The sequence below is a fragment of the Protopterus annectens genome, chromosome 4.part0, assembly GCF_019279795.1.
Source record: "Protopterus annectens isolate FY-2018-M chromosome 4.part0, PAN1.0, whole genome shotgun sequence".
Lineage (NCBI taxonomy): Eukaryota > Metazoa > Chordata > Ceratodontiformes > Protopteridae > Protopterus > Protopterus annectens.
Window position 1 is genome coordinate 1,105,937,634 of NC_056733.1, and position 19,516 is coordinate 1,105,957,149.

Here is a 19,516-nt window from a genome sequence, read left to right on the forward strand (position 1 = left end):
TGGTTGTTCTGCCTTGATCTTCAGTAATACCCTGGTGAGCAAAGGTAGAGGAGGGAATGCATAAAATTGTTAGAGCATTCCAGCTGAAGGAAAGAGCATCCGTTCTCCAAGCTAGAGGATGGTGTAACCTTGTGCAGAACCTTTCAAGGTGATGATTGAGATGAGATGCAAAGAGGTCTATGTCTGGTCTTCCCCATGCAGATGCTATTTGTGAGACAATGCGTGGGTGTAGCATCCATTCGTGTGGATCCAAGAAATTTCTGCTCAACCTGTCTGCCAGAACATTGTCCTTGCCCGGAACAAACTGGGATTGCAAGTAGATGTTCAGTTTCAGGGACTTTTCCCAAAGAATCATTGTTAGTCTGCAGAGGGGATAGGAATGAGTGCCCCCTTGTTTATGTACCACATGACAGTGGTGTTGTCTGTCCTTATTAACAGATGACCTTGCTGAAGAGATTTTCCAAAGGCTTCTATTGCATGTATCACTGCCAACATCTCTTTTTGATTTATGTGCTGATGCATCTCCATGGGAGCCCATTGCCCTTGAATGCATCTGCCGTCCATGTGCGCCCCCCCCATCCATGGTCTGAGGCATCTGTTGTAATAGTTTGACTTGTTGGAGGTTTGTTGAAAAGCATGCCTTCGTTTAAGTGACTTGCTTGAGCCCACCACAAAAATTCCCTTTGCAGGCATGGTATGAGTGGTATTATGTCTTCTAGGTTGTGGCTGTGTTGCGACCACAAGCTTTTTAGGTACCATTGCAGCTTTCTCATGTGTAGTCTTGCCAGAGGGATTAGAAGAATGCAAGATGCCATGAACCCCAGGGTCTGCAGGGTCTTCCTTGCGGTCAGGTGGGTTAATTTTGCTAGGCCTTTGAAGTAAGCTGTTAAATGCTCTTGTTTCTCCTCTGTGAGGATAGCCATTTGTAGCTGTGTGTCCAGTTTTGCTCCTATAAAAATAATCTCTTGGGATGGCAGTAATCTTGATTTTTGAATGTTGACTGTGTATCCCAAAGCCTGCAGCAATTGAATGACGTAATCCAAGTGTTTTATCAAGGTCTGTTTGCTGTCTGCTTGTATTAGGCAGTCGTCCAGGTAAGGGTATATTTGAATCCCCTGGAGTCTGCAATGTGCCACTACTGATGCCAGGCATTTCGTGAATACTCTGGCAGTAGATAAGCCAAACGGCAATGCTGAGAATTGATAGTGCTCTGTTCCTGCAAGAAATCTGAGGTATCTTCTGCAACTGTGTCTGATAGGGACATGCAGGTATGCCTCCTTGAGGTCCAGAGTAACCAGCCAAGACCCCTTGCCCAGCATGGGAAGAAGTTGCTGTAACGTCAGCATCTTGAATTTTGGCACCATGAGAAAAGTATTTAGAACGGACAAGTCCAATATAGGCCTCCATTGCTTTTCTTTTCTTGGAACAAGGAACAGTCTTGAATAAAATCCCTGGCCTTGTTCCTGAGGAGGAACCTTCTCTATTGCTTTTATTTGCAACAGCTTTGAGACTTCTATGAGTGCCTCTGCCCTTTGATTTTGTGGCAGGTTTGGCATGCCTTGTCCTGTTGGTAAGGTATGGAAGTGGAACCTGTAACCTCTGTCTATTATGTCCAGAATCCAATTGTCCTTTGTTATAATGTGCCAGTTTTGAGAATAGAGATAATTTTCCGCCTAGAGGTGCTTCTCTTTGAGCCTTGGTAGGCGGAGTGAAAGGTAAGTCATTGTGATTGTCCCTGTGGTGCAGGTGAACTACCTGTGCCACTTCTTTGATTTTGTGGTTGCCATTGGCGTCCCCTGTAGGAGCCTCGGTATTGCCCTCTACCTCGTGCACGCCTGTTCTTTCCCCTTTGAAACTTGTCAGAGTCTGGAAAGGACCAATTCTTTGAAGGCCAATTCCTGCTGAACCTTGGTGGCTGAACCTGGAGGAAATCCTTTACTGTCTGTACTGATTTTGTCTTCTCCTCAATAGATTTCAACACATCCTGAGCATTAGTACCAAAAAGCTTCTGTTTATCCAGAGGTGCGTCCAGGAGCTTTACTTTAACATGATCTGGCAGTGGCTGTTCTTTCAACCAAGCATGTCTACGGATAACAGCCCCTGTCATAGCTGCCCTACATGAAGCCTCCAATGCATCATAACCACACTGTAGAAATTGATTACTAACCTGCTGGGTATTATGAACCAAGTCCTGCAATGCCTTTCTATCTATAGGCTCAGGAGAGGCTATCTTTTTCTGCAAATCATCCAGTAAATAATCCTGGTACTGAAACATATGGAAAAGGCAGTTAAGAGACCTCATGGCAAGGGTGGAGGAGGTATAGCGGATAGCTAAAGGTCTGTGCTGGGGTAACTTAAGGAAGGTACGTAGCCTTTTCCTAGAATCCGAAAATTCCTGACCCTGCCACTTGAAATGTTCCCTCATGGAATGGAGGACTTCACCGAAAGAAAAATCCTCTGGAGGAGAGGCAGAGGGAATAGATTCCTCAGCATCAGAGTCCTCATAGGCCTGGAAGGATTCTTCTTGGGTATCTGAATGCTCTGAATCCCCAGAGGCTTCATCTGAAGAGAGGTTGTCTGCCTGCTCAGTTCTAGGCCTTTTTTCTGCAGGTGGCTGAGAACCTCTGTCTGGGTGAGGCTGAGACCCCCTGATAAGAGAGATTAGGTTTGCAGCCAGAGACATGATTTGTCTGTCAGAAGAAGGGGCCTGAGAAGTAGGTTTAGGATGAGCCTTGGCCTGGCTGGCGGCTTTAGCACGTGCAAAGGCTTTGATTGACATGGATACAGGAGGCCTAGCTGCCCCATGTGCAGGGGTAACTTTGTCCATGGGAATGGTGTCGGGTAGATCCAGAACTTCGGTTTCTGGAGGAAAATCGACAACCGGCACCGGTGTAGACTCCGAGACCGAGGGATGAGTTAACGTGGTGTCGTCGGCCTGGAGCGGTTGAATTACCGCTTCCGAAGGGACCGAAGCACTAGCGGAGGGCTTAGGCGTTATATCAGTGGAAAACGTGGGCCGAGGATGTCGGTCCCGGTCCTTTCGCTTTTTGGTAGTTTGTGCTGTCGGTTGTTCCGACGGCATGTTGTAAGCGTAGGATTCGCCAAAAAAGTCTTCGGCAAACTCTGCCCGGCGCCTGAGAGAGCGCTTATTAAAGCAGGCACAGGCAGCACAGGCCGAGACGTCGTGGTCTGGGCCCAGGCAAGGGAGGCAGTAAGAATGGAAGTCCTTATGAGGTATTTGTTTACCACAAGACAAACAATTATTAACTTTCTCAATTTGTTCTGACATCGGCTGAGGCAAGAAAAATGTCCCCCAACGGGTACTTAGCTTTAGATGACTTCGGTAACTGAAAACACAGGAGCTGACCGACCGGCACTTGCGAACTGCTTCTGCTTCGGGCACCGCGCGGCAAGAAAGACTGAAGAAGATGGCGTTGGCTGATGCCTTTATACTCCAGCCGCTCTGACGTCGGGGAGGAGGCGACATCGGCCGACGCCGGACCCAGACTTTGGAATCTGGCTGACCAAAGGGCTGCCTGAGGCAGGACAACCCATATGTCAGGACTGCAGTTGCATTCTTGAAGGACATCAGCCCTAGCAAGGACGACAGGGATGCTTTAGCAGCACAGTCAGGGATGTCATTCAACTCCTTGGAGGCTTTGTCCAGCACAGCAAGAGAGTACTTAGCTATGTGAGACTGGTAATTTGTTGCCCTAAAAGCTAGGGCGGCAGAGGTGTAAATCTTCCCCCACCTCTCCATAGCCTTGCATCCCTTATCTGCAGGGAGGACAGTGCTGGTAGGAAGGAGCTTGGATGCCGGGTCAGTGGAAATGGAGACAGTGGCAAAGTTTGCCGGAGGGCACCTGAGCAGGAATGTGAGAGTCAGGGACCCTGTATAATCTACCCGTTCTGCAAGGAGCAGGTGGTTGGGAATCTGGATTAGTGGATGCTGCAGCAAATGCATCCAGGAAGGCAGGTTGAACAGGTGGAATAGGCGAAGGGTTAGGAGAATCCATCTGTATAACATCATAGAATCTCTTTTGTTGCTCAGTCATATCTGAGCATTCCCACTTGAAGTGGTCTCTCATCAAGTTAACAATGTCACTAAAGGTCAAGTCTTCCATTGGGGAATCAGGCCCTGCATTGGTTTCCTCAGGAGGTCCAAAACCCAGGGGGTATGAGATCTGGGAAGAGTTGGACAGGGAATCCTCCAAAGAGTCAGACAATTCCACCTCTGCTGGCTGACTCACAAGTCCTTTCAGGAATGGAAGGTCTGGGACCTAGAAGAGGTGGAACAGCAGGAGCAGCTTCAGTGGAAGGCCTAAGGGCCATGAAGGTATTGTACAAACTTTGGCTAAAGGCCTGCCAATCGGGTAAGGATTCAGGCGCTGGAGAAAGATGTCTCGTCTTTTGTTTCTTTTTAGAAGGCCTAGCAGGCGTCTGGCTGGCAGTAGGCCTAGGTGGTAATCGGTGGACAGCGGAGGCAGAGTCCGAATCACCCATCGAAGGCACTGGTTCTCACTCACATCTGTAAAAGACGCCAGTACATCCTCCCTGGACATGTCGTCCTCTCTAGATTGTGTGGCCTCCCCAAGAAACAATAGTACTCGGAGACTTTAATATTAACTGGAAAAGCTGTACTTCTCATCCGCCCTCTACCCATCTTAATCTACATCTTAATCTACATGGGTTTACTCAAACTATAAGTTCCCCCACAAGGACCAATAAACACAATAACAGTGAAAGTACCCTAGACTGGATACTAATAAATAGACATCAACAAAGTTATCATGTAGGGACTCTCCCTGAGGATATAAGTGACCATGCTCTCACCTTCATAATTAGAGTCAAGACTGACACCCCAAATCCAATTACCTATAGAGCAATCAGGAGTAATAAAAATTTTAACCCTGATATTTTCCAAAAAGAACTTAGATCATGCAACTGGTCACCCCTCAAAAGTCTAATCCTAGAGGAAGCGGTAAGCTACTTTAATAGTAAATTCCTAAATATTCTTGACCTCCATGCTCCAAAAAGGACCATTAAAACTAGAAACAAACCTGCCCCCTGGCTCTCAAAAGAGACAAAACAAAAAATGCTACTCAGAAATAAAATCTGGACCAAATGGCGTACTACTAAAAACCAAGATCATCACATAAAGTTCAGACAGCTAAGAAATGAGACAAAAAAAGCAATATTGTCAGATAAAAGTACTACATTCAACTCCAAAATACCAAGCAAAGTAAACCCCAAAAATTCTGGGCAGGTATAAATGCCCTCTTACACCCAGGCCGTACTGTCACTCCCCCACCTGTTGGTGCTGATCAGGACAATCCAAAGCAAATTGCAAGTACTTTTAATACCTTCTTTACTGAGACCATTCAGTCTCTTGCCAATCATCTATCTCCCAACAGCTCATCTCCTTCACCCTCCAATACCACCTTACCTCCCCCATTTCATCTCAAACCCATCCCTACATCCCTTATCCAAACCCTTTTGCAAAAACTAAAACCTACCACCACTGCAGCCGACCTCCTTCCTGCAGAATATCTACAAAAGCAGCAAATGCCATAGCCTACCCAGTTTCCATTCTGATTAACAGAACAATCTCTGAGGGTGCTATTCCTTCCATTTGGAAGATTGCACACATTATCCCCCTTCACAAGGGTGGAAATTCTAGGGAACTATCCAATTACAGACCAATTGCCATACTATCTCCTCTGGCAAAGATCATGGAGAAATGCATTCATATGCAACTGTTAAAACACCTTATAGATAACAACTTATTAGCTAACTGCCAACACGGCTTTAGGCCATTTCACAGTACTACTACTGCCCTTTTATCCTTCTCCGATTGTATAAATAAAAATCGCAATAACAACACTCTATTCTCAGCCCTTTTTATTGATCTCTCCAAAGCCTTCGACATGGTTAACCACCAACTTCTCATAAACATACTAAAAAACCTATCCCTTGATACTGTTACTATACAATGGTTTGAATCCTACTTAGGCAATAGGCAACAAGCAGTTATGTGGGGAAACAACCTATCTCCCCATTGCACTAGGTGTCCCCCAAGGCTCTATACTTGGACCACTTCTATTCTCTATTTTTATCAATGACCTGCATACTGTTATTCCTCAAGCTTCCTTAATTCAATATGCCGACGACTCCACATTTATATGCTCAGCCTCAACTCCAGCAGACCTTCAATCTCTCACCCAAAAAGTGTTTAACACAGCTGAGGAATGGCTACATCGTCAGTGTCTCATCCTAAATCCTAAAAAAAACAAACTTTTACTTTTTACCCCCACCCAAAGGACCACATCTCTACACTTTACTGTCACATCTAACAATGGAACCATCATATCCCCAGACTCTAACACAAAACTCCTAGGAGTTCTGATTGACAACCTTAACTTTGAAGACCACATTAACAACACCATAAAAACAGTTAAAAAACTAGGCTCCCTATATAGAATCAAATCCTTTCTTACCCCACTAGCAAAATCTACTATTGCCCAGACCCACTTACTCTCTACCCTCCTCTATGCCTCCCCTATATATACTAACCTCTCAAAAAACAACATGAACAAACTGGCCATCTCCTACAACAATATAGCGAGATTTGCAACAGGCTCTCCATTTAGGACCCATCACTGTATTAATTATCACAATCTTGGCTGGCTAGAGTTACGCAATCTACTTCTATTTAAACAATTAACATTTGTCCATAAAATTCTATATCAGCCTAACAACACACCAATTCTTACCAACCTTATCACCCCATACTGCAACCTTAAAACCTTGCGCTCATCTAGTAAAATACTAGTACAAATACACAAAACCTACAATAAGGCAGGGGACTCTCTGTTCTCTAATACTATAGGTAAAAACTGGAACTCTCTTCCCAGTGACTTAACCTCACTACCTTCACTAACACAATTTAAAAGGAGGCTTAAAACCTACCTCAAATCTCATTGGCTGTGCACCTGTCTGAACCCAGACTAACCTCTCATGTCTTCTTCTTACTAAGGTACTAAATCTTACTGATTGTATATTCTAACAGCCTAATGATAACCAGAAGTATATCTTCCTTTCAATTTATTGGACTCTCTTTTATATCAAAATATGACTGTCTCCCTACTATGTTAATATATATACTTAGCATAAGATACTACATCAAATGTGTTTTGAACTGTACACATTTCTTTATTTTTCCTAACTACTTACTCCAATATATTCTTTCATGTACTAAATTAGCTTAACTATATATGTTACTTCCACCTGTTAAACTTTGAATTGTTTTTAGTTTACTTTTGTATTAAGTAAAATACTGTTCTGTACTCTCGAGGAGCTTTTCTCCCCGGGCCTCTGCTGAAAATGGATATGTATCCAGCTGGACTAGCCCGTTCAACAAATGTAAAATAAATAAAATAAATAAATAAATAAGGTACCCGCTGTATCTGTTGTGGTGGATGCCGGGCCTTCAACCAAGCTGATGATGGCTACAGGCTGAGGAGTGGCAGAGGGAGGTGCAGTGGAAGTAGTAGGCCACATGGACTTGGCCCCCTTCCTTGATGGTTCAGAAGGGGTGTCAGAGCCAGTCTCCATACCTAGTGCAATTTGTCAAACTCCGATTCCCGAGGTACAAATTAAAAGCCTGTAAATGGCGACAAAGGGTCTTGGGGATGAACAATTTGCAGATGACTGAGTTCTTATAATTGTGTTCCCTACCCAAACAGAAAAGATACTTGTCATGGGTGTCTTTATGAGGAATCTGGCGAACACAGTTGCACTTACTCTACCGGGCATGAACAGACTACAAACTACACAAAAAAAGGACTGAAAGAATCCCCAACGGAGTACTTTGCTTTGATTTGATTCAGATCAGACATCCACAAGTAGCAGGAACACCTGGTGTATTGCTGGTGGCTGAAAAGTTCTGAGGGCTGGTGTGGGCAGATGTCACCTTTATGGCCCACGTTCCTGTTTCCACATCCGATGTCTGATGCACCAAAAGGGACTGAAAATCTTTGGAAACCTGGCCGGACAGCCTGATCAGAAAGAGGGGTAAAACCACTAGTAGAATACGGCAACACTGGAATAGGACAACATCTAACAGTGTGTGAACTACTATTATAGTAGGTTCATAGGTTAGTACTAGACTAGCTGCCTTTGTGGGCATTTTAAGCCTAGCCAATTACTCCATGTGAGAATCAAACCCTGCACCTTGTGTTTGTGAGGTGAACACCTTAACCATTATGCCAACCTCCCACCTATTGCGCTTATTTTATACCAAGTACAGTGTACCAAGTGTTTCAAAACATCCAAACTGTGTCTTAAAGGACTGTCTCAAATTAACTGACACTAAATGCAAAGGAAGATTTTCACATCTTTTCTTCATCATATAAAATTTCACACTTACCCATGACCTCTGATGCTCAGGTTAAAGCAACCTAGACGATCACAACCTAAAGAATCTGCACCACACTGCGGACAACAAAGATTGAAATTAAACACATTAGCAGCTGAAGCATGATACAATTATATATGACTTCCCCAAACCATAGCAAACAAAACTAGAGCAAATCACTCAAAATCCGATTAGATAAACAAGAAAACAAAAACGCCAGTTTACACAATTATACTTGCTAAAAAAATTGTACCATGAAGCTGTTTATATCTGCTGCGACAGGGTATTTTACTTACAATGCTGCATCTAATTTGTTCCGTCAGGAGAACATTTGCATTTCCTGGGAATGAGGTGAGAATTACGTCTCTGAACTGAAACCAGGTCCTAGCCAAATATGAGCAGTCTTACTACTATTACTACAATAACTAACACAGCTGACTCCAACTGCAATGTCCAAGAAGTTAAAGTAAACAACTAAGTGTACTTCAAATAAGAGGTACAGAAACCAACAAGCTACAAAGGCAAATTTCTTCATTTACACTGACAATAAGCCATCACCGAAGGAATATTGTACTTCCAGAGTTCATTCTTCCCCTACTACATTATGGCATATGACAGTCTAAAATTTACCACACAGTACAGTTGTATACACTTACCATAAATATGAATGCTCGAGTGTATTCACTGCTCCAGTCCTAACCTATGGAATTTCCTGCCGTGGAAACTCTTGGCTGGCCCAGCTACCACAGAATTTTCTCTTCCTCCTGAATCCAGTGGATGTCCTATCCAATGTCACAACAACTGAATATAAAGGGAGTCAGCTGGCACCATCACCTCATTACTTTCTTGCCCCCAACAGGTAGGAGTCCCCTGGCAGGTCCCCAAGGTCAGAGGCCTTAGCTCAAACTTCAGAAAGTGTGTCAAGGAGGAAGGGTGCAACCTGGAACTAAGGAGGAGAATAACCAACCTTGTCCCATAGGCAAGAGGGGATGGGAGGTAGGGACACTACAACAGTGAATACACTCAAACATCTATACTCATGGTAAGTGCACACAACTGTACAATGTCCTTAATGTTTTATTGTTGCAGTTCTAACTTATGGGATAACTCCGAAAGCTGAAAGGAGGGCAGATGGAATGACAAAGTAGAGGAAGGGATGCCCTGCAAGACAGCAGCGGCAAACCCTGCTCTGGACTTGGAAAAGGTAGGAAGATGGTAATGTTTGAAGTTATGCACAGAAAACCAAGTAGCAGCTTTCAAAATGTCCTTAGTGGGTACCCTTTAAGAAAGGCAGCAGATGTAGCAGTAGCCCTAGTGGCATATTCCAGTTCCAATTTTGCCTGGCATACAGGGCATTGCCAGACCCCACTCGGATAGACCTCCTGCATATACACAAAACAAACAGCACCAGAATTACCCGTTCTAAAGACTTAAACCTTGCCTGTGATATCTATAGGACCTGCTGGAGAGAGGTATGTAGCCCAGAGACTGCCCAGTCTATGAAACAGGCTCCCCCTCCATTTGAAGCAGAGTTCCTACCGAACCCAATTCAAGTGCAACTTGGACAACTGGATGGGAAATTCATCCCTGGTTTGGCACCTATGTCTCTAATGGACAGAAGTGACCTGCAAATGGTTCATCTCCCAGGCCCATGCTTATACTTAAAGGGTACCAGAACTCATCAGAGATTTGGGATGCATGGCTAGGCGTAAAAACACCCCTGTCATTCGCTTAATAAACACCTATGAACCTAACATGTCCTCAGAGTCTGGAGGTTTCTTATGATGGCTGTAGCAAAATGAGATATAGTGGAAGATCCATTTGGAGATTGTTTTAAGACCGGTCTCCCCTTAGAGCTAATGGCAAAGGCCACCACCAAAAACTAGTCCGTTTATGCAAGTAGTAACAGAGTTGCCTATGCAAATCTAATGTATGGAGGATCTTTTTCCCCCCTTGTTTTGAAGGTTAAGGAATGTAGGCAAGTGTATGGTCTGGTTTAAAGAAATCTCTGTCATTACCTTGTGCATAAAGGAAGGACTCGTCCTAAGAGACTCCGGGTGGAAAACAATGAAAGGTTTCACACACACAAGGGCCTGTAGCTCTGAAACTTTTCTGGCTGAAGTAAAGGCTAGTAGGAAAACTATCTTCCAAATCAGGAGTTTTATATCTGTAGAAGCAGCTGGCTTGAAAGGTGGGAGGGTAAGCTTCTTCAGAATGAAGCTGAGGTCCTGGGGAGAACAAGTGGTTTTCTGGGGGGATGGGAAAAAACAGAAGGCTCAGAAGGCAGATAGGCTGAAATAGCTGAAGCATGGATTTAAAACAGGAATAGGAGAGTCCTTTTTCAAAAAGGCTTGATAAGTATGACAGGATCAATGGGACCCAAGCTTGCTGAGGGCTTTGACCCTGTGAGTATCATGCAGTGAATCTTTTCCATTTGGCACAGTAAGACTGTCTAGCGCTAGGTCTCCTGGCTTCTTTTAGAATGGCTAGAACCTGTTTGCTGAGGAATGCCTCCTTCCATGGGATCAAGGCACCATCCAAGCTGTCAATTTGTGAGCATGCAAGCTATTTCTGAGGCATCTGTTGGAATCTGAGGGATGAATCTGAAGGGAAGGCCCAAACTGAGGCAGCATGCTTGGACCACCCAAGCAATCTTTTTCCTGATCCCAGGAGACTTGTATCCTGAAGGTGAGAAACAAGAGTGTTGGCACCACACATTTTTGTAGTACCACTGCAGTTCTCATATGTAGTCTGGCCAGGTGGATCATGAGGATGCAAAAGGCCATGTAACCAAGGACTCTGAGGAACCCCCTGGCTGTAAGGTATTTCCTGACAAGAAGCTTTCTGAAGTGCAGAGTTAGAAAGGTGACTGTCTGGAGGAAGAAAGTCTTGCTGAAGAGAAGTCCAGTAAAGTTCACAGAGAAAATTCTGTGTGAGGCTGGTCTGAGATTTTTGGGTACTGATACTGAACCCCATTGAAGTCTGCATATTTTAGGTGTAAAGCAGATTTGCTGTGAGTGTTTTTCTAGATCTGTTGCCTGAATAAGGCAATCATCTAAGTAGCGGAAAGAAAAACTGATGTAATGGCGTCGGCTGCCTGCTTTATATCCCAGACTACCTGACGTCATGGAAGATGAGACAGCATCTGACGCAGGACCCAAGACTTTGATAATCAGGCTGACTGAGGGCTACTGCAAGCAGATAACCCAAATGTGATGACTGCAACAGTGAAAGAAGAAGAACATCTGAAAGCCCCAGTCGGAGCCAGTCCTATTAATGGCAATGCCAGTCCAGTGCCACCCAGAAAGGGAAAAACCAACCTAACAGGAGGGGAAGAAGTACTGCAACATGGAAAAGGACTTCTATGGTTATGGTAAGACTTTACACAACTTTTCTACGTCTTATTCCAATGTTGCAGTATTCCACATATGGGCGAGTGCCAAAGTTCACTGAAAATGGGGAGGTGGTCTAGAGGCTCCCTCTAGGAATCCATGAAGGATAGCCCTGGCAAACCCCACCCTGGTTCTAGAAATGTGGTCTAGTTTGTAATGCTTGGTAAAGGTGTGAAGTGAAGACCAAGTAGCTGCTTCTAGAATGGTAAAGGTATCCAGACCCTTGAAGGCGGCTCCTGAAGAGGCCATAGCCCTGGTGGTGTGTGCTTTTACAGTACTTTGCAGAGATTTTTCCGGGTATTGGTAGCAGATGATATAACTTTGGAAATCCAGACAGAGATGGTCTTGTTTGGCAACTGCCTTCACCACAGGTCTAGGTTGGAAGGAAACTGAAAGCTGGTCAGCCTATCTGATGGACTTGTTTTATGCAGATAAAACCAGAGTTCATAGGTGTGTAACTAGGCTAACGGCCCTGGAGCCTTTACAAGCCTAGCCCACAGGATTACCCTAGCATCATGCCACCCAACTTTAGTTCCCACTGCCTCTGTCAAGTACAGCCACTGGAATGATCCCCAGGGTGAACTTTATTTCCCATCCACTCATCAAGATTTCTCTTGAAGAAGGCCAGTGAGGTGCTCTGTTGACATGTATGGGAAGTCTATTCCATAGCATGGGCAGTCTCTCTGGATTATGAACCTGTCCCTCCAGCACATTCTGTTGATTGTGGTAATGAGGTTGAGGTCTCTGGAGTGTGTGGTGCAGAGGGATTGGCATTTCTTTAGATGAAGCTCTTCTAACAGAGCTGGTTCAAACATGGCTTTGTAAGTCAAGCAGAGATGGTCTCTAAGTAGGCGGTATGAGACAGAGAATATGAGTTTTTTGTCTCTGTCCATATAGGACAAGTGTTTAAGGCCTAGGATACACTGTGAGGTACTTTTGCGGCCTCTCCAGTTGTTGCAGGTGTCTAGTGAGGTACATGCCAAATGGGGCATTGTACTCCTAGAGGGAGACAATGACCTCTTTCTTCATGGATGCAAAACCCTTAGTGAAGAGATGTGTCACATAGGACTTTCTGACCACAGTGGCAATGTGTTGGTCGAAAGAGGTTGCTGTCAACTTGTGTTCCCAGATCTCTTACAACACCTTCTGTGTTCCGTGGACTACCATCGATGTGGTAATTCATGGGAACCAGGCTTTTCCCAAAGGGGATGACGACATTTTTTGGCATTGAGCTTAAGGCCATGGTTCAGACACCAGTCGTTGGTCTCAGTCAGGCCTTTCTGCAGGATGTCAACATCACTTGGAGTGTTAATAGCTCCCAACTTGCAATTGTCTGCCAACTTTGTCAGCCAGAGTCCCTTTGTGTTGGCCTAGACTTCAGAGAAGTAGATACCAAACAGGAGAGGACCCAGGACCGAACCCTGTGGGACTCTACTCATGACTGGTCAGCAGTCTGACTTGGAGTCTGCTATTTTCACACTGTGGGTTCTATTTTTCAGCCAGTTTGCAACCCATCTAGTGATATAGGGGTTGATGCCTAGCTTACTGAGTTTTTCTATGATTCCTGAGTGGGGAATGGTATCAAAGGCCTTGGCCAGATCAAGGTAGGCTGTGTGAACCCACCTTGCCTTCATCCACAGCTTTGGTGACCGACTCAAAAAAGTTGACCAAGTTGAGCAGGCATGATCTACCCTTCACAAAACCAAACTGTGGGATCCAGAGTTTGGAGATTCCCTATATCCTTGTTTATTAGGTCCATGATGATGCATTCCATAGCTTTGCATATCAGACTAATTAGGCTAATGGGGCAATAGGTCCCAGGGTCTATAGTCGCTCCTCCTTTGTGGAAAGTGACAGACTGTAGCAGTACACCATTCAGTAGGGACAAAGGCTGAGGTGAGGCTGGGATTGAACAGGGCACATAGGTGAGGTGCAAGATCACTCTGTAGTTCATGTAGAACACAGCCAGGGATATTGTCAGGTCCCACAGAAGCTGTATTCTTGGGCCTTGGACAGTGCTGCTTTAACCTGTGCAGCAGAAATACTGGGTGCCTGGCAATCTGTTAATGTGAGAGGCCCTTTGGGGGGGTGGGTAAAGTTGGCACTGAATCTGTCAGCCAGTACATTGGCAATATCTGTTGGCTCGGTATAAAAGGTACCATTGTGCAGTAGCTCAGAGCAAACTTGGGTATTGCCGTGGATATTCTTTACCTAACTATAGAGTTGTCTGTGAACATCCAATAAGTACTCTCACTGTCCCCCTGTGGGTTAGGGAAGAAGGTAGGTGTACCGCCTGATTAAGGGACAGGTCATTCCCCACCTTGGGCATGAAGGAAGGGTTAGTTCTAAGAGTAACCCTGTCATTGTGGAAAACTAGGAAAGGAGGAATAGCCATAAGGGCTTGTAGCTCTGATACTCTTCTGCTGAAGTTAAGGTTACTAGCAGTACAGTTTTCCATGTGCAATGTTTAAGAGAGGCTTTGTCTGCTGGCTCGAATGGAGGAAGCGCACACTTTTCCAAAACATAATTAAGGTCCCATGGAGGTGGGGATGGTTTCCTGGGTGGCCTGAAGTGAAGTACCCCTTGAGGAAAAGCTTAGGAGGGAGTCTGGATACTAAAGGGGGATTCAGAGGAAGGCATGTTGAAATTGCAGACAAGTATGTTTTAATGGAAGAATAAGCCAAGCCCATCTGTAGTAGCTCACGCAGGTAAGACAAGACTAGAGGGGGCTCGCTTGCCAGCGGGTCCAACTGTTTTTTTGACACACCATATAGTGAACCTTTTCCACTCTGAAAGGCAGAATTTTCTTGTATTTGGTTTCCTAGCGTCCTGCAAGACATTGAGCACATCCTTGTTGTAAAGGTGTCTAACGGGAATCTGAATCCAATCAACCACAGGGTGAGGTGCAGAAGCTGCTACTGCGAGTGTATCTGGGATCCCTTGTGCTGTGTGAGATGGTCCACTCTGAGGTGTAACTTGTTGTGATTGCCCTTGGACAGTTGTAGAAGTAGGGGGAACCAGTGTTGTCTTGGCCAGTAGGGAGTCACCAACAAGATTTTTGGTCTGTCCTGCCAGACTTTCAGTAGGACCTTCTGAATTAGTGGAAAGTGGGGGAATACATATAGAAATTTCCCCTTCCAAGACACTAAGAAGGCATCTGTTGTCAGTGTCTGTGGGTCTGGTATCCTGGTGCAAAAGCCAGGAAGTTGCCTGTTAATGGAAGAGGCAAACAGGTCTATTTGAGGTATACCCCATCCGTGAACCAGATCCAGGAAGACATCCCTGTAAAGCAGCCACAAGCCCTGCACTTTTCAATGGCCCACAGTTGCTCCCCAGCCCAAATCTGAGGCATTTGTATGCATGACCTGTGTGGGTAGAGGTGGTTGAAGGGGAAGACCTGGATTGTGGGTCACTTGTACCAGCCACCACTGGATTTCCTGTTTGAGGCAAGGGAAGAGGGGGAGCCTGTACTCCAGAGGATGGGAGTATTGGGTCCAGACTGTCCGAAGGTACCATTTATTGTAACTTTCTCATATACAGTCTTGCAAATGGTAGCATGGGGATAGTGGCTGGCATGTAGCCCAAAAGCCTGAGGTACTGTCTTGCAGTCAATTCTGTTGCTTGGAGGACCAGAAGTAGATGTTCAGTCAGGCTTTCCACTTTTTTTGGGGGAAGGTAGGCTTTCATGAGGTCTAATCGAATTCTGCACCCGAGGAAGACAATGTCTTGAGTAGGCTCCAGGTGGGATTTTGGGAAATTTATGTGAAATCCCAGGGACTGTAGAAGGGACACTACAAGGTGAATGTGTAGCATGAGGGTCTCCTTGTCCCTGAATCAGCAGGTCATCCAGGTATCAGAATACCTGGTTTCCCCTTTGTCTTGCAATAAGCAATCACTGGAGCCAAGCATTTGGTGAAAACCCTGGGTGCAGTGGAAAGCCCAAAGAGCAAGGCAGAGAATTGAAAATGCGAAGGGCCCACCAAGAACTTCATGTATTTCCTGTATGTGGGCTTTATGGGGATGTAGAGGTAAGCATCCTTTATATCAAAGGTAGCCATGAACCCTTGGGCAGAGTCAACATCCTGAAGGTTGGAACCTTTAGGAATAGATTGAGATGGGAAGAGGTCTAGGATAGGTATCCATGGACAGTTTTTCCTGGGGACCAGACAAATCCTGGAGTAGAAACCTCTTCCTTTAGCCACTGGAGATGGTGCCCTGAGCCAGCAATGTTTGCAATACAGGTTTGTATGAGGTGCAGCTGTTGTGCTGGAGGCTGTGGTATGCCCTTGGGGAGTGAGCCAGGTCATGAAGTAACTGTTCTGAAGGACTGACAGGACAATTGTCTGAGGTGATGCGAGTTCACATAGGGAGGCAGTGAGAGAGATGGATTGACAGAGGTAAGGAGGGAGGGAGTGGTGGGGGCAAGGACGGCAGGTAGTCAGATGCTACCTGCCCTATCTTGAAAGGGCGGCCTCTGGCTAGAGGATGAAGCTCTAGCTGAAGGAGGGTGCTTCCTTGTAGGCTTTCTAGGCCTTGGGGGAGGAGCAGGGCAAGCGTGCTTTCTTACAAACTGAGTTTTAGCTGGATAGTTCCTTTGAAACTTTGGTATGGGAGAGACCAGCAGGTGTTTAAGGTCCTACATTTCTTTTCCTTTTTGCTGAAGTGACTTAAAATGGTCAGCCACTTTAGCAGCAAACAAGGCTGCATTGTCCAGGGGTGCATCAATAAGCCTTTCCCTAAAGTCATCAGGAGGGGGGCTGTAGACGTAACCAGGAGCATCTACGCAAGGCAGATGCTGAAGCTGCTAACCTTGCTGACGCTTCAGCAGCATCATAACCGAACTTTGAGTGCCTTGTAACCTGGGAAGTAAGGGCCAGAAGAGAAGACAGTGAAGCTTTGGAAGCAGAGTTAGGAATATCAGCCAATTCCTCGGTGGCTGTTTCCACGAGGGATAAGGCATATCTTAGCCATGTGTGTCTGGTAGTTTGTAGCCCTAAAAAAGACAAGGTGGTAGAGGTATAAATCTTACACAGACGTTCCATAGTTTTGCTGTCTTTGTCAGTAAAACGTATGGTGGTAGTGGGTAAAAGCTTAGAAGCTTTGTCTGTAGAAATGGAGATAGTGGCTGGGTCTGTTTGTTGGGGACTTGAGGTACTTGGCAGTGTCAGGGACTTTATCAGGTCTGCATGAGTAGGGGGATTCAGAGTCTGGATTTAAGGATGCTGAGAAGGCATCAAGGAAGGCAGGTAGGATTGGAGGTACAGCAGATGGGCTACAGGAATCCGTCTGAATGACGTCATAGTATCTTTTTTGGACCGCCGTCATTTAAGAAGATTCCCACTTGAAATGGTCTTTCATCTTGGAGATTGTTTCCCCAAAGTTCAAATCCTCAACTGGGGAGTCAGGACTGACAGATTCTTCCTCTGGGGTACCATGCCCCAAGGGAGAAGAAATCTGGGAGGCGTAAAAGTAATTTTTCAGAGGAAGATTCAGAAAGGTCTTCCTCTTCCCTCATGGCAGGGTCTGAGGTTTGAGGCCTAGGGCTCAAAAGGGGAGGAGGGAGGTTAGCACTTCCTGCAGAAGCAGGATGCAGGGCCATAAAAGCATTATACTTTGACAAAGCCTGGAGTCATACATGCTTTCAGAATGGGGAGAGATGCTTTTTTTCTTTCTTTTTAAGAGGCCTAGCTGGCATCTGAAGAGTGGAAGGCCTTGAATCTCGAGACTGTAAAGGACCGGAGGGATCCAACGGGCCATCTGAAATTGCTAGTCCCCCCCCCCCCCCAATCTCGGCAGAGACCAGCATCGGTAAAGCCTCTACTGATGCGACCTTTGAGTGGGATTGTGTGACTTCCGTGGAGGTACTCACTATATCCAATGTGGTGGATCCGGATTCCTCTACCAGGCCGACGTTGGCCACAGGCTGAGGATCGGACAATAGAAGTGCAGCGGTAATGGTAGGCCATATGGTCTTGGCCTTCTTTTTCAGTGGTTTGGAAGGTACGTCTGATGAGCCCTCCATCCCTAATGCAATCTGTTTTAGTCTGATTTTCCAAGTATAAGTTTACTGACAAATAGAGCAGGCCTTGTAGTCGTGCGACCGTCCCAAGCAGAAGAGACACTGATCGTGGGCATCCTTGTGAGGAATTTGCCAGCCGCACTTACACTTCCCCTTCTGGATGACATGAACAGGTAATACAATAAAGGACTAAAAGGTTCCCCAATGGGGTACTTATCTGATTTCTCGAATCAGACGTCAGCGACAGCAGGAAAACCTGGCATATGACTGGCGGCAGAGAAAATCTGGGGGCTGGTGCATAGATGCCATGTCAGACGTCCCATGCACCTCATAAGGACTGAACACCCTTTGCATACTGGCTGGACGAATGCGAAGCAAGAGTAAACCCATATGTGGAATACTGCAACATTGGAATACAAGGATAGCTACGACAAGTCTGGAGTAAAAACCTTTTCCTTGCAAAGAGGCTGGGTACAGGCTCCATCGAGCCATTGATGCACAGCAGCTGTATTTGGATTAAGGCCTCTGTCTTTTGGTTTGAAGGAATATCTGGGAAATCAATTAGGAGGCTGTTTCAGGGCGAGCTTTTAACCTCTGATTTTTCAGAGCCCACTGATCCCTGATAATGAGGGTCCAGTTCTTCAAAAAGAGGGAGAGCTGCCCTTCCAACCTGGGAGGGGAGGAAGAGGAAAGGGAGTATCACATGGGTCGTGACTGCTCAGTGTTTGGAGTCTGTTTGACACCGTCTTGGACGCTGGTACCACCTCTGGCTCCTTTCCCCTAGAGGTCTCCCATGTCTAGGCTTAGACTGGAGGGCCGGAAAGAAAGTACAGTAGTGTACACTTACCATAAATGTAGATGTTAGAGTGTATTCACTGTTGCAATCATTGCAACTGAGTTATCTGCCTGCAGGTAGCCCTCAGCCGGCCTGAATACCAGAGTCTTGGATTCCTGCATCGGATGCTGTCTCTTCCACGATGTCAGGTCGTCGGGTATAAAACATGCAGCTGACGCCATGACATCAGTTTTTCTTGCCCCAGATGTCAGGTGTCCCCACAAAGGGAAGCAATTGTATGTTTCGTTATACCTCCATCACAAAGCAAATACACCAGAAAGCTTCAGGGGGCCGGAGGGAGGGTAACCAGGACTGCAACAGTAAATACACTAACATCTACATTTATGGTAAGAGTACACAACTGTACTATGTTCTTCGTGTTGCACTGTTGCAGTCATTACATTTGGGTTGATCCCCAAAGCTAAGGAAGGGAGGAGGAAGTTAGAGAGCATTAGGGCCAGCTATTAAGCCCTGCAAAACTGCAGTGGCAAAACCAGCTCTGGCTTTAGAAAAATAGGCATGTGGTAATGCTTGGTGAAGGTATGTACAGAGCTCTAGGTAGCAGCTTCTAGGATGTTCCTGGTAGGTACCCCTCTGAAAAAGGCTGTAGAAGTAGATGCCGCCCTGGTGGAATGTAATCTTATCCCCCTGTGGGGTAGGTTTTCCACGGTGCTTAGCAGAAATTAATGCAATGGGCTATCCATTTAGAAATGGTTTGCTTTGAAATGGCCTTCCCCTCTGCCCCTGCAGCAAAGCAAACTAGCAACTGTTCAGGTTTTCTGAGAGGCTGGTCCTGCCCAAATAAAATCTAAGTTGTCTGTGCACGTCCAAAGAGTGCAGAATTCGTTCTCCTT

The 19,516-nt window shown here is 45.7% G+C and overlaps 1 protein-coding gene across 1 annotated transcript in view; it reads right to left on the reverse strand.

The window, feature by feature from the left end:
* The window catches only part of HDAC3 (histone deacetylase 3), a 1,027,013-nt gene that overhangs the window by 241,203 nt on the left and 766,294 nt on the right, over positions 1–19,516 (reverse strand). Inside the window, exon 10 of the mRNA XM_044069080.1 lies at positions 8,429–8,493. Coding sequence (XP_043925015.1) covers positions 8,429–8,493 — 65 coding nt within the window. The remainder of the gene's footprint in view (positions 1–8,428; positions 8,494–19,516) is intronic.